We start from the raw sequence: 13,464 nt of genomic DNA, 5'->3' as shown, positions 1-13,464 counted from the left end.
TGCTACTCCTGCTTTCTTTTGGTCCCTATTTGCATGGAAAATCTTTTTCCAGCCCTTCACTTTCAGTCTGTATGTGTCCCCTGTTTTGAGGTGGGTCTCCTGTAGACAACATATGTAGGGGTCTTGTTTTTGTATCCATTCAGCCAGTCTTTGTCTTTTGGTTGGGGCATTCAACCCATTTACGTTTAAGGTAATTACTGATAAGTATGATCCCGTTGCCATTTACTTTACTGTTTGGGGTTCGAATTTATACACCATTTTTGTGTTTCCTGTCTAGAGAATATCCTTTAGTATTTGTTGGAGAGCTGGTTTGGTGGTGCAGAATTCTCTCAGCTTTTGCTTGTCTGAGAAGCTTTTGATTTCTCCTTCATACTTGAATGAAATCCTTGCTGGGTACAATAATCTGGGCTGTAGGTTATTTTCTTTCATCATTTTAAGTATGTCTTGCCATTCCCTCCTGGCTTGAAGAGTTTCTATTGAAAGATCAGCTGTTATCCTTATGGGAATTCCCTTGTGTGTTATTTGTTGTTTTTCCCTTGCTGCTTTTAATATTTGTTCTTTGTGTTTGATCTTTGTTAATTTGATTAATATGTGTCTTGGGGTGTTTCGCCTTGGGTTTATCCTGTTTGGGATTCTCTGGGTTTCTTGGACTTGGGTGATTATTTCCTTCCCCAGTTTAGGGAAGTTTTCAACTATTATCTCCTCAAGTATTTTCTCATGGTCTTTCTTTTTGTCTTCTTCTTCTGGAACCCCTATGATTCGAATGTTGTAGCGTTTAATATTGTCCTGGAGGTCTCTGAGATTGTCCTCATTTCTTTTAATTCGTTTTTCTTTTATTCTCTCTGATTCATTTATTTCTACCATTCTATCTTCTAATTCACTAATCCTATCTTCCACCTCTGTTATTCTACTATTTGTTGCCTCCAGGGTGTTTTTAATTTCATTTATTGCATTATTCATTATATATTGACTCTTTTTTATTTCTTCTAGGTCCTTGTTAAACCTTTCTTGCATCTTCTCAATCCTTGTCTCCAAGCTATTTATCTGTGATTCCATTTTAATTTCAAGATTTTGGATCAATTTCACTATCATTATTCGGAATTCTTTATCAGGTAGATTCCCTATCTCTTCCTCTTTTGTTTGGTTTGGTGGGCGTTTATCCTGTTCCTTTATCTGCTGACTATTCCTCTGTTTCTTCATCTTGTTTAAATTGCTGAGTTTGGGGTGTCCTTTCTGTATTCTGGCAGTTTGTGGAGTTCTCTTTATTGTGGCTTTTCCTCGCTGTGTGTGGGTTTGTACAGGTGGCTTGTCAAGGTTTCCTGGTTAGTGAAGCTTGTGTCGGTGTTCTGATGGGTGGAGCTGTATTTCTTCTCTTTGTTCAGTCGCGCTGTGGGGAGGGAGGGAGGGATGCTGCAAACAAATAACACTGGCGTGCGCTCGCAATGCCTCAGCCACACTGGGTCTGCCCCTGCTCACGGCGCATGTAGCCTCCCTGCCCACACTGCTCGGGCTCTAGGTTGTTCCGCCGGGAACAATCCGAGGCTGGCCCTGGGTTGCATGTACCTCCCAGGTCCAAGCCGCTCAGGTTCAGGCACTCGGGTAGTCCTCAGAGGCGCAGACTCAGTTGGGCCTGAGTTTTGTGCTCTTCCCAGGTCCGAGCAGCTCAAGTGATGAGGTGTTTGGCGAGCGCCAATGCTGCGACTTATCGCCTCCCCGCCACTCGGTTATCTGGGTGTAAAACCGGCGCACCTTCTCAGGCAGATGTTAATCGTCCAGACCCCCAAAAAGTTTTAGTTAGCAAAGAAGCCTGCTTACAGTTTTATAGATAATGTCTCTCTGGGGCTTCGATTGCCCCCTTCCGGCTCTGGCTGCCTGTCACCGGAGGGGGAAGGTCTGCAGCCGGCTATCTCTGTTCAATTCTTTGTTCCGTGCGCGGGCCTGGCGGTGTCTTAGGTTGGGGCTGACTTTTCGCGTGGTAGATATCCCACAGTCTGGTTTGCTAGCCCAAATTATTTCGCTCAGATAGTGCTCAGGGTATTCAGGCCAGAATCTTACTCTAAGCGATGCAGCTGCGCCTCCCTGCCCAGCCCCCGCTTGCTAATGGCGCGTGCAGGCGTCTGCACTGCTTCTCCGCTGGGGGAGTTACCGTAGGACTCGCAATCTTCGAGTTTTAATTGTTTATTTATTTTTTCTTCCTGTTATGTTGCCCTCTGTGCTTCCAAAGCTCGGCACAGATTCGGCAGTGAGAAGGTTTCCTGGTGTTTGGAAACTTCTCTCTTTTTTTTAAGACTCCCTTCCTGGGACGGAACTCCGTCCCTCCCTCTTTTGTCTCTTTTTTTGTCTTTTATATTTTTTCCTACCTCCTTTCGAAGAGTTGGATTGCTTTTCTGGGTGCCTGATGTCCTCTGCCGGCATTCATAAGTTGTTTTGTGGAATTTACTCGACGTTTAAATGCTCTTTTGATGAATTTGTGGGGGAGAAAGTGTTCTCCCCGTCCTACTCCTCCGCCATCTTGGCTCCTCCTCCTATTTGTATCATCTTTAATCTCCTTCATGAATGTCTTATAGTTTTCAGAGTATAAATTTTTTTCTCCTTGGTTAAATTTATATTTATGTATTTCTAATGCAAAATCACTTTACATTACAGGGATAAACTCAACTTGATCAGCTCTGTATTCTCTTTTTAGGTATGATTAGATTATTTAAGATGGTTTTACCTATTTTCATGAGTGGATTGGCTTGAAATTTTCTTTTTTTTTAACTTTTTGTTTTGTATTTGGGTACAGTCAATCAACAATGTTGTGAGTTTCAGGTGAACAGCTAAGGAACTCAGCCATACAGAAACATGTATCCATTCTCCCCCAAACTCCCCTCCCATCCAGCTACCATTGTTCTTGTTTGGCTTTATATCATGACTAGGGGGAGGGCATTTTTCTTTCTTTCTTTCTTTTTTAATTTCTAAAAGAGTTTGTATAAGATTGGAGAGATCTGTATCCCCTTTCTCTAGTCACTGAAGGGAGAAAAGGACATAGTCCGTACCTGATCTGTTCATGGCCAAAGAGAAATAAAAGGAGCTTCTCTCTCACAGATTCAGTCTGAGAACCCACTGGGAGGGACTCTTAGATTATTGGCCTGGAGAACTATGACTGCCTTACCTGGGTTATGGCCCACTCTGTGACTAGGAAAGTAGAGGCATTACTAAAGAAAGGGGATGCAGGGGACGCTGGGCAGAGCAAGAACAGACTCCACAGGTATCACAGTCATCATTTAACAAATATTTACTGCTAATTTAGGAGATACTTACAGAGTGGGGCACATAAATAAATAAGATAAATTTGTAATGCCAAGGCTTAAAACTTAAGATTTAATGCAGATAAAAAAATCAACTAGTTTACAGTTTAGGTGAGAAGACAAAATTATCACACAATAGAAAGAAAGAAAGCGAAAGTTGCTCAGTCGTGTTTGACTCTTTGTGACCCCATGGACTATACAGTCCATGGGATTCTCCAGGCCAGAATACTGGAGTGGATAGCCTTTCCCTTCTCCAGGGGATCTTCCCAACACAGGGATTGAACCCAGGTCTCCCGCATTGCAGGTTCATTCTTTACCAGCTGAGCCACTAGGAAGACCAAGAATACTGGAGTGGATAACCTATCCCTTCTCCAGATGGTCTCCCTGATCTAGGAATCAAACTGGGGTCTCCTGCATTGCAGGCATAATCTTTATCATTTGAGTTACTAGGGAAGCACAATAAAGCAATGGTAAATAATTCTATATGGTATATAATTAAGCGCTAACTTGTATTGTGCAGACCACAAGCTATGAGGTTGTTTTTAAGAAGAGGGAAATCAATACAGTAGTCATGAACCTCAATTAGGCCTTAAAGGATGAAGATGATTTGGTTGGAAGAGGATAGGGGGAGGAATTCAGAGGAAATAAGAGGAAATTCAGAGGAAAAGATTACTACAAGTGGAGGGATGTAAATAGGATAGTCAGTGGGGACATTGGCTTGAGAAAAGCAGAGTGTTAATAGTTATGACCAACCTAGATAGCATATTAAAAAGCAGAGACACTACTTTGCCAACAAAGGTCCGTCTAGTCAAGGCTATGGTTTTTCCTGTGGTCATGTTTGGATGTGAGAGTTGGATTGTGAAGAAGGCTGAGCGCCAAAGAATTGATGCTTTTGAACTGTGGTGTTGGAGAAGACTCTTGAGAGTCCCTTGGACTGCAAGGAGATCCAACCAGTCCATTCTAAAGGAGATCAGCCCTGGGATTTCTTTGGAAGGAATGATGTTGAAGCTGAAACTCCAGTACTTTGGCCACCTCATGCGAAGAGTTGACTCATTGGAAAAGACTCTGATGCTGGGAGGGATTGGGGGCAGGAGGAGAAGGGGACGACAGAGGATGAGATGGCTGGATGGCATCACTGACTTGATGGATGTGAGTCTGAGTGAACTCTGGGAGTTGGTGATGGACAGGGAGGCCTGGTGTGCTGCGATTCATGGGGTCGCAAAGAATTGGACACAACTGAGTGACTGAACTGAACTGAATAGTAGGTAAGATATCATATACCACACAGCAAGGCTGGTTACCCTTCTTCCAAAACTGGCACAATGTCAGAGGTCCATGATGCTGGAAGGATACACATGAGTCAGAATTCGATGGGAAACACACCCTTAGCTACCAAGTCCCTGACCCAATTAGGGTGTGAAGTGAAGAGTGAGGTTATTTTTGTGGTACCAGGAAGAGATCAATGGTATCAGAACAGTGAGCACCTCCAGGTGTGTATAACCTTGGAGAAAGCCAATATAACTGCTGGAGGGTGAATTTAACTTGAGTTTTGGATAAGTTAAAGTCAGTTAAAAATCTTAAATTCCATAACTTGAGAATCTCTATTTGACTTTCTGACCAAAATCTTTTCATAAATTTCCAATGCTTCAGCATTAAATCCAAATGTCTCAGAATGGGCACATGGCATATACGGCCTTTCTTCATCTAACCTTTGTCTACCTCTAAAGCCTTACTCCTGCCTCTGCCTGATAGGCTCCTGACATGGAACCATGTGTTTATCTCTGAAAAATGATTTATCTTGCTTTCTCATGCCCCTGGTCTCCTTTTTGAGTCTCCCTTTCCTCTCCCTCTGCTTGGTTAATTCCTACTTGTATTTTAAAACTCAGTTTAAATATTTTCTCTTCAGAGAAGTGTAGGATCTGGTGCCAGTAGTGACTGGTAGGGGTAGGCAGTCTAGGACCATCAGGACTGGAAAGTTAGTGACTGAGAACCCATTCTGGGGAGGTAGAAGGTAGGCAGGACACATATGAACTGAGAATATAACCCCCTGGCACATGTTCCATTGTTCCATCAAACTTCACTTACAAAGCACAAATTCAAAAATAAAATTATCAAGAATTTTAAGACGGTTACCCAAAAGCATTAAATTCTAAGCATGGGATCTTTTTAAATGCAGGGCCTTGTATGACTGTACTGGTCATAGGCCCAGTGAAGCCAGCCCTGCATGTAAGTCTCTTCATACAGCAAAATGTAATAAACCAAGTTATTCACTAATAAGCAATTAAACAAACAAACAATGGTCCAACCAGAAAGTAAAAAACATCATGTATCCAGTAAAAAATGAAGCATGTCTACAGATACTAACATAGACAGCTGTACAACACACAAAGAGGGTTACAGATTATTATGTATGTGATGATCCCATTAAAATATAAAGTATTTCTATATATCTATTTGTTAGAACATTACAAAGGATACCCCAATCTCTTGAGGAGGAAGGAATTTTTAACTTTCTTTACCTATAATGTTTCAGATTTTACACTAATATATATATATAGCTTCTAAAATTAAAAATAAGATTAAAAACTAAACTCTATCACCTAGAAACACTTTTCTGGACCACAGTGAAATCTGTTGGATTTATTTCATTTAAGAATATAAAAAGACCATGGAAAATAATCTTCCTCAGCTGTAAAAGACTACTCATTAAAATTCTACCCATTCTTTTAACCTTTTCATTTAATCCTTACCCTCATTGCTGGGCTCTTCAACAGGGGATGCTGAGTTCATACATTCTAGGACTCCCTTTGTGATCTCAACCACCTGAAGCTTCCTGATCCTGACTAGGTCTGTATCTTTCAATCCTTCCTCCAACTGTTTGACCACCTCTTTTCCAGGCTGTGAAGTCAGAACGGTAATCTGGAAATAAAACAAAGAATCATTGTGCCCTCTTTCGCTGATGTACAGAGTGAAGAATGTTAAGAGGTTAGATCTAGAGGATAAACATCGAAGAAATTGGTAGTAGTGTCTTAGAGCACAGAAGAGGATTTAATTGTAACTTGCAAATCAAGTTTTATTTGACAGATTCTGGTGGGAGAGGTCTGGTGTGATAGATCATCACAGTACCCTTCCAAACACACTGAATCTATCCCAGAAAGTGACTAGTGAGAAGCCATCCTTGTTTCAGTGTTTTTTTGGCCATGCCACAGCATGTAGGATGTTAATTCCCCAGCCGGAGACTAAATCCACACCACCTGCATTGGGAGCACGGAGTCTCAACAACTGGACTGCCAGGGAAGTCCCCCACTGCGTTTCAGCTTTTAAGATTGCTTGAATCACAGGCAGTATCCCTCTTGCTCAAAGTGCTTTGATTTCATGAAGAAACAAAGGAAACAGAATCCTTAAATTCCACTTGTTAGATGTGTACTAAGTATCAGAGAGCTTATATGCTCTTTTCTCAGTGGTACTTCCATTGAATGTCTCTCCTTGCTCAATCTGAATTCAGGCTGAACATCAAACTCTGGAAGGCAAGTATTAAATATATGCAATTTTCTTTTGTACTTAGACATTTTGATTGGTGAATAAGCATATGGATGAGAGCATAATTATTTTTAAACTCATTTGTTTGATGCCTGATGTTACAGAGACTGAATGTATTTTAACTCACTCACATACCCAATGGAGTGCCTAGTGATGACCTTCAAGTGAATGAAACAGCGAACAACAGAAGGATGGCAAATAATGAAGGATTTCGATGGACTTAAATGGGAAGAAAGCTTAGTGTCCTAAGGCCAGCATCTCTTACCTCCAGGGAACTGTAGGTCAGAGCTGCACCTGTGCTCATGTGTCTGCTGTACTGTTTGAACTGCTGCAGCCCATCCTCTATTGCCAGCTGCAGAGAAGTGCCTTGTGGTCTGAAACAACCTTCTCTTTGCAGCATGCGGAGTTCTGAGATGCAGGCCTGCAGCCTAGCAAAGTTCCCTTTCACTTGCTGCAGAGAAAAATGAATCAAGGGTGCACATCTTTAGTGACTCAGGTTACAGATTAATTGGCAGTCTAATTTATTATCCATTATTACTTGAGTACTTTTCCCTTCCTGAAAATCCATTTATTTGACCAAGATCTATGGAATGCACATTCCATTCTAGGCACTGCACTAAAACCTTCCCTAAATTTCCCTACAATTTGCAGCCAAAAGGCATTGATTATGCGGAGTTACTAGAAACAGAAAATGTGTTTTAACTCATTCACTCTCCCAAAGGAAGGTTCAGTTGTGACTGCTCAGTTTTATTGCAAATTGGAGGCCTAGCAGTGTCACTCTCAATGTGTCACTCTTCATTTCTCAGTCAGTCTAGGAACTGGGAGGCACTCTATTCAAGAGTGATATTTTACCAGAAATGAGGATTTTGATGTGGTTGATCATTTAAAACTGAGTTCAGTTGCTCATTCATGTCCGACTCTTTGTGACCTCATAGAGTGCAGCACACCAGGCCTCCTGTTCATCACCAACTCCCGGAGTTTACTCAAACTCATATCCATTGAGTCGGTGATGGCATCCAACCATCTCATCCTCTGTCATCCCCTTGTCCTTCTGCCTTCAATCTTTCCCAGCATCAGGGTCTTTTACAATGAGTCAGCTCTTTGCCTCAGGTGGCCAGAGTATTGGAGTTTCAGCTTCAACATCACTCCTTCTAATGAATATTCAGGACTGATCTCCTTTAGGATGGACTGGTTGGATCTCCTTGCAGTCCAAGGGACTCACAAGAGTCTTCTCCAACACCACAATTCAAAAGCATCAATTCTTCGGCGCTCAGCTTTCTTTATAGTCCAACTCTCACATCCATACATGACTACTGGAAAAACCATAGCCTTAACTAGACGGACCTTTGTTGGTAAAATAATGTCTCTGCTTTTTAATATGCTGTCTAGGTTGGTCCGGAGAAGGCAATGGCAACTCACTCAAGTACTCTTGTCTGGAAAATCACATGGACAGAGGAGCCTGGTAGGCTGCAGTCCATGGGGTCGCGACGAGTCGGACGCGACTGAACGACTTCACTTTCACTTTTCACTTTCATGCATTGGAGAAGGAAGTGGCAACCCACTCCAGTGTTCTTGCCTGGAAATCCCAGGGACAGCGGAGCCTGGTGGGCTACCATCTATGGGGTCGCACAGAGTCGGAAACGACTGAAGCAACTTAGAAGCAGCAGCAGCAGCTAGGTCGGTCATAACTTTTCTTCCAAGGAGTAAGCGTCTTTTAATTTCATGGCTGCAGTCACAATCTGCAGTGATTTTGGAGCCCCTCAAAACAAAGTCTGCCACTGTTTCCACTGTTTCTCCATCTATTTTCCATGAAGTGATGGGACCAGATGCCATGATCTTCGTTTTCTGAATGTTGAGCTTGAAGCCAACTTTTTCACTCTCCTCTTTCACTTTCATCAAGAGGCTCTTTAGTTCCTCTTCACTTTCTGCCATAAGGGTGGTGTCATCTGCATATCTGAGGTTACTGATATTTCTCCTGGCAATCTTGATTCCAGCTTGTGCTTCTTCCAACCCAGCGTTTCTCATGATGTACTCTGCATAGAAGTTAAATAAGCAGGGTGACAATATACAGCCTTGATGTACTCCTTTTCCTATTTGGAACCAGTCTGTTGTTCCGTGTCTGGTTCTAACTGTTGCTTCCTGACCTGCATACAGGTTTCTCAAGAGGCAGGTCAGGTGGTCTGGTACTCCCATCTCTTTCAGAATTTTCCAGAGTTTATTGTGATCCACACAGTCAAAGGCTTTGCCATAGTCAATAAAGCAGAAATAGATGTTTTTCTGGAACTCTCTTGCTTTTTTGATGATCCAGAGGATGCTGGCAATTTGATCTCTGGTTCCTCTGCCTTTTCTAAAACCAGCTTGAATATCTGCAAGTTCACGGTTCATGTATTGTTGAAGCCTGGCTTAGAGAATTTTGAGCATTACTTTACTAGTGTGTGAGATGAGTGCAATTGTGCGGTAGTTTGAGTGTTCTTTGGCACTACCTTTCTTTGGGATTGGAATGAAAACTGACCTTTTCCAATAAGGTCCTACCTAACAGGCCCCTCAGGGTCACTTCAGTAAAGAAAAGATGCTTGTTTGCAATCAGGTCAAGGAGTCAACATGTAAATCTCCTGACTGTCCTCACTCTCCTTCACAAAAACTTGTTCTCAGGAAGTAGTTTAATCTAATATGATTCTAGATCAATGTTACGTCTCCTAAGAATATATACATTTTGAATAAATGTGGAATTAAAATTTGTGACACTATTTGAAGGAATGCCAGGCATCAATAGCAGGTGGGGGTGGGGTGGGGAGAAATTATATTTGGGATGAAGACACTTTCCTGATCAAAGAGCAGAATTGAGCAATATTTGCAAAACACACATAAAATTCATGAGCATGTTACTTTGCTTACTTGCTCCTTTTCATGAATCTCTGGTGAAAATGGAAGAAATAGGATACAATTTTTATACAAAGAGAACTTGTAATCTAGACAGGAAGATAAGAAACCTACTCAAGAAATAAATGAGAACAAATGAGGCCAGTAGCCATTAAGTATTTCTTTTCATGTACTCCCTAAAAGAATATGAAAAATGATATACTCTATTATATATTATGTTGACATCTAGATTTAAAAATTCTAAGTGTAAGTAGTTGTTAAGGATATATAATTTCCAGTATATTTAAATATCAATATTTAAAAATGACACTATAATACAACTCTTTAAAACATAATCTAATTATGTTTATTAAATATTAATATCCTAAGAATTTGATACTTTCATTTTTCAATTTTAAAAGTTTAACAGATAGAAATTAATATTATTCATTTTCTCCTTGAATTCATATTTCCATTTCAATTTCCCCTAGTTTTATCATAATGTAATAGAACTTTCTGGTTTGCAGTCTTTTATTGATTATCTTATCATATTTCTATGCATCAAAAATATGTCATCAGATTTTAAAATTTCCTATGACCATAGGCTCTAAGGAGTTATCTAGATTGAACTATTTTTAAAATTATTGTTCATATAAATTGATCAAAACAACATATATAGTATCAATTTTGATAATTATTGGCATTAAGGATAAAATTTAATTAGAAATGTATCTCAATGGTGAGCACATTGGGTTCTTTAGTTAGTTAAGGTATGTGTGAATAAATAAATTATTGATTAAATGGCACAACATTAAGTATTAATCCTATTCCTATTTTCTAGGAGGTTTCTAGTGCTGAGAAACCTCATCCTGATAAATACAGATGTCAAACAAACTGTCAAATTCATTCTGAGTTATATGCCAAAAATTACATATGGATATACTAATAAAATTATTTTAATGATCTATTAGCTGCTACTCAATTTAGTCTTCCTTCAATTTTGTTAAAATTGGAGACTACCCGGTTGCAAAAGATTTTTAACCCAATCATTAAGTCATTTTCTTTCTTACACTGATGTCAATATTTTGAATTATTCCTTTGTTTGGTGTCCTTGGAAGTTTTAAAACCACATGGCAATTCATCACAGTAAAATTTATAGTGGGTGAAAGATATGTTCCTTTCACCTCATCCTTTTTATTTTTGGGTTTTCTTTGTGATGTGGAAGACAAGTAATTGTTAAAGGGATGGTAGAAATGAAGAAGGAGCCTGACACCCTCATCATAGGCATAATTATAGAAGTTTTAGAAAAGAATACAGTAGAAATGGAAGATCTATAATAACAATTCTTGAAAATTATATATTCCCATGCCCTAGGAACTCTTACAGCCCCAGTTTTATGTGTATCACAGGTGGAAGAGACTTATACACCATTGATACTTTAGAAACTTAGAATAAGAGTTGTTGGAAAGGGGGTGAGATTGAGCTTAGAATTTAAAGGATAAGGTTTGTAAAAAGAATACAGTATTTTAGATGTATATGTGTGCGTTTGTTGGGGGGCTGGTAGAGAGGCTGAAAGTTCAATATAAGCATCTATGGAGGTTGAAAGTGAATGTAGTGTGCCAGAGAGAAAGAAGGAATATGCCTGATAAGAGTAGAGGATGCTTGTTGAAGAGTAGTGGACAGTTTATGAATAAAGAAGCACTAGTCTTGGTTCAAGTTTTAGATCCAAATGCAACTTGAGTTCCTAACCTCTCTCTTCTTCTTGACTATGAGTCCTTAAGCTAAAATTTCTTCAACCAGAAAATGAGGAGAATATAAATACTTATCTTAAAGAATACTAAATGACTTAATTCATGGCACACAGTATGTACTCAGTGTTAACTGTTTATTATTTTTTTATCATGATGATCAAACCCTAAAAACACTTAAGACATTGCTAATTAAACAGAAGGGGTTTGTATTGTAATGGGCCTAGTCTACAACTGATAAAAATAAGTGAAGAAAATATACTGTCTATGTAAATGACATAGGTCCATTAACTCATCCACTTAAAAAAAACATTTATTATTATGTGCTTATGATGTGTGTGCGTGCATTCATGCTAAGTCACTTCAGTCGTGTTCGACTCTTTGCGACTTTATGGACTGTAGCCAGCCAGGCTCCTCTATCCATGGGATTCTCCAGGCAAGAACACAGGAGTGGGTTGTCATGCTCTCCTCTGGGGGATCTTCCCAACGTAGGAATTGAACTAGCGTCTTCTATGTCTCCTGCATTGGTAGGTGAGTTCTTTACCACTAGCACCACCTGGGAAGCCCACTTATGATGTACTACGTACCTTAAAAAAAAATAATTCCCACTTACTACTAACTTTACAACAAGTGAGATAAATAGCCTCAGAATACAAATGGATAAGAGCCACACGAGAATGACATTTTTCCAAAGTATACTGACCAGTTATTGTCTGTCTATCTCACTAGAATATAAGCTCAATATAATAATATATTAAAGGAGGAATCTGAGCTCTCTCTTCATTGCCATGTCTGCAGGGCCTAGAACAGTACCTGGAATACAGTTGTATTAAACAAATTATTTTTGAATAAATGGTAAAGGGATGCATATATAAAAAATTTCATGGAGAGGAAAATATAAGTTAAAAATATAGGAATTCCATACTTTGAAACTTTTTGATGTATCTAAAATTACTTAGTAATGAGAAATTTATTGAAAAAATAAACCAGGAAAATAGTAGAAAAAAAAGGATACTATCTTATGGTAGGGAAGGTCTTTGGAAACATGACAAAAAAGGTATGAAAACACAAAGGGAAAAATGAGAAGATCTAACCATATAAAAAATAAATTTTTATGTTAAGTAAAGGAAAATACAAATAAGGTTAAAGACAAAAAACAAACTAGGTAAGTATTTGCAATGTATATAATCAGCATGACATTAATCTTAATGTGTAAAAAAAGCATTTACAGATAAACTAGATATCTGAAACACACTCTTTCACCAGCTAACAACACATATACCAGATAAAACACAAACATCTTTTTTAAAACTTTTTTTTGTATTGGGGTATAGCGGATTAACAATGTTGTGATAGTTTCAGGTGAACAGAGAAGGTATACATATACATGTATCTATTCTTCCCTAAACTCCCCTCCCCTCCAGGCTGCCACACAAGGTTAAGCAGAGTTCTGTGTGCTATACAGTACATCCTTGTTGGTTATCCATTTTAAACACAGCAGTGTATATATGTTCATCCCAAATTCCGTAATTATCCCTTCCCCTCATCCATCCCCCTGGAAAATAAGTTCATTCTGAGTCTGTGAGTTTGCTTCTATTTTACAAGTTCATTTGTATCATTTCTTTTCAGATTCCACATATAAGGGATGACATACAATATTTTTCCTTCTCTGACTTACTTTACTCAGTATGACAAATCTCTGTGCACTATGCTTAGTTGCTCAGTCGTGTCTGACTCTTTGCAGCCCCATGGATTGGAGCCCACCAGGCTCCTCTGTCCATGGGAGTATTCTCCAGGCAAGAATACTAGAGTGGGTTGTCATGCCCTCCTGCAGAGGATCTTCCCAACTCAGGGATTGAACCCAAGTCTCCCATACTGCAGGCAGATTCTTTACCATCTGAGCCACCAGGGAAGCCCAAGAATATTGGAGAGGGTAGCCTGTCCCCTCTCCAGGGGATCTTCCTGACCCAGGAATCAAACTGGGGTTTCCTGCATTGCAGGCAGATTCTTTACCAACTGAGCTACCA

At 39.7% G+C, this 13,464-nt stretch overlaps 1 protein-coding gene across 2 annotated transcripts in view; it reads right to left on the bottom strand.

The window, feature by feature from the left end:
- M1AP (meiosis 1 associated protein) overlaps nt 1–13,464 on the bottom strand; it is a 95,524-nt gene that overhangs the window by 58,582 nt on the left and 23,478 nt on the right. The window contains exons 3-4 of one of the 2 annotated variants that reach the window (XM_024999361.2): nt 7,096–7,281; nt 6,041–6,209 (exon numbers count right to left, since the gene is read on the bottom strand). In XM_024999361.2, the coding sequence (XP_024855129.1) occupies nt 6,041–6,209; nt 7,096–7,281 (355 nt within the window). The remainder of the gene's footprint in view (nt 1–6,040; nt 6,210–7,095; nt 7,282–13,464) is intronic. The other variant, XM_059891706.1, reaches the window with a different exon arrangement.

This window comes from Bos taurus, chromosome 11 (assembly GCF_002263795.3).
Source record: "Bos taurus isolate L1 Dominette 01449 registration number 42190680 breed Hereford chromosome 11, ARS-UCD2.0, whole genome shotgun sequence".
Classification (NCBI taxonomy): Eukaryota; Metazoa; Chordata; class Mammalia; order Artiodactyla; family Bovidae; genus Bos; species Bos taurus.
Note: the sequence above shows the minus strand (reverse complement) of the source record. Positions and strands in the feature narration are given on the sequence as shown.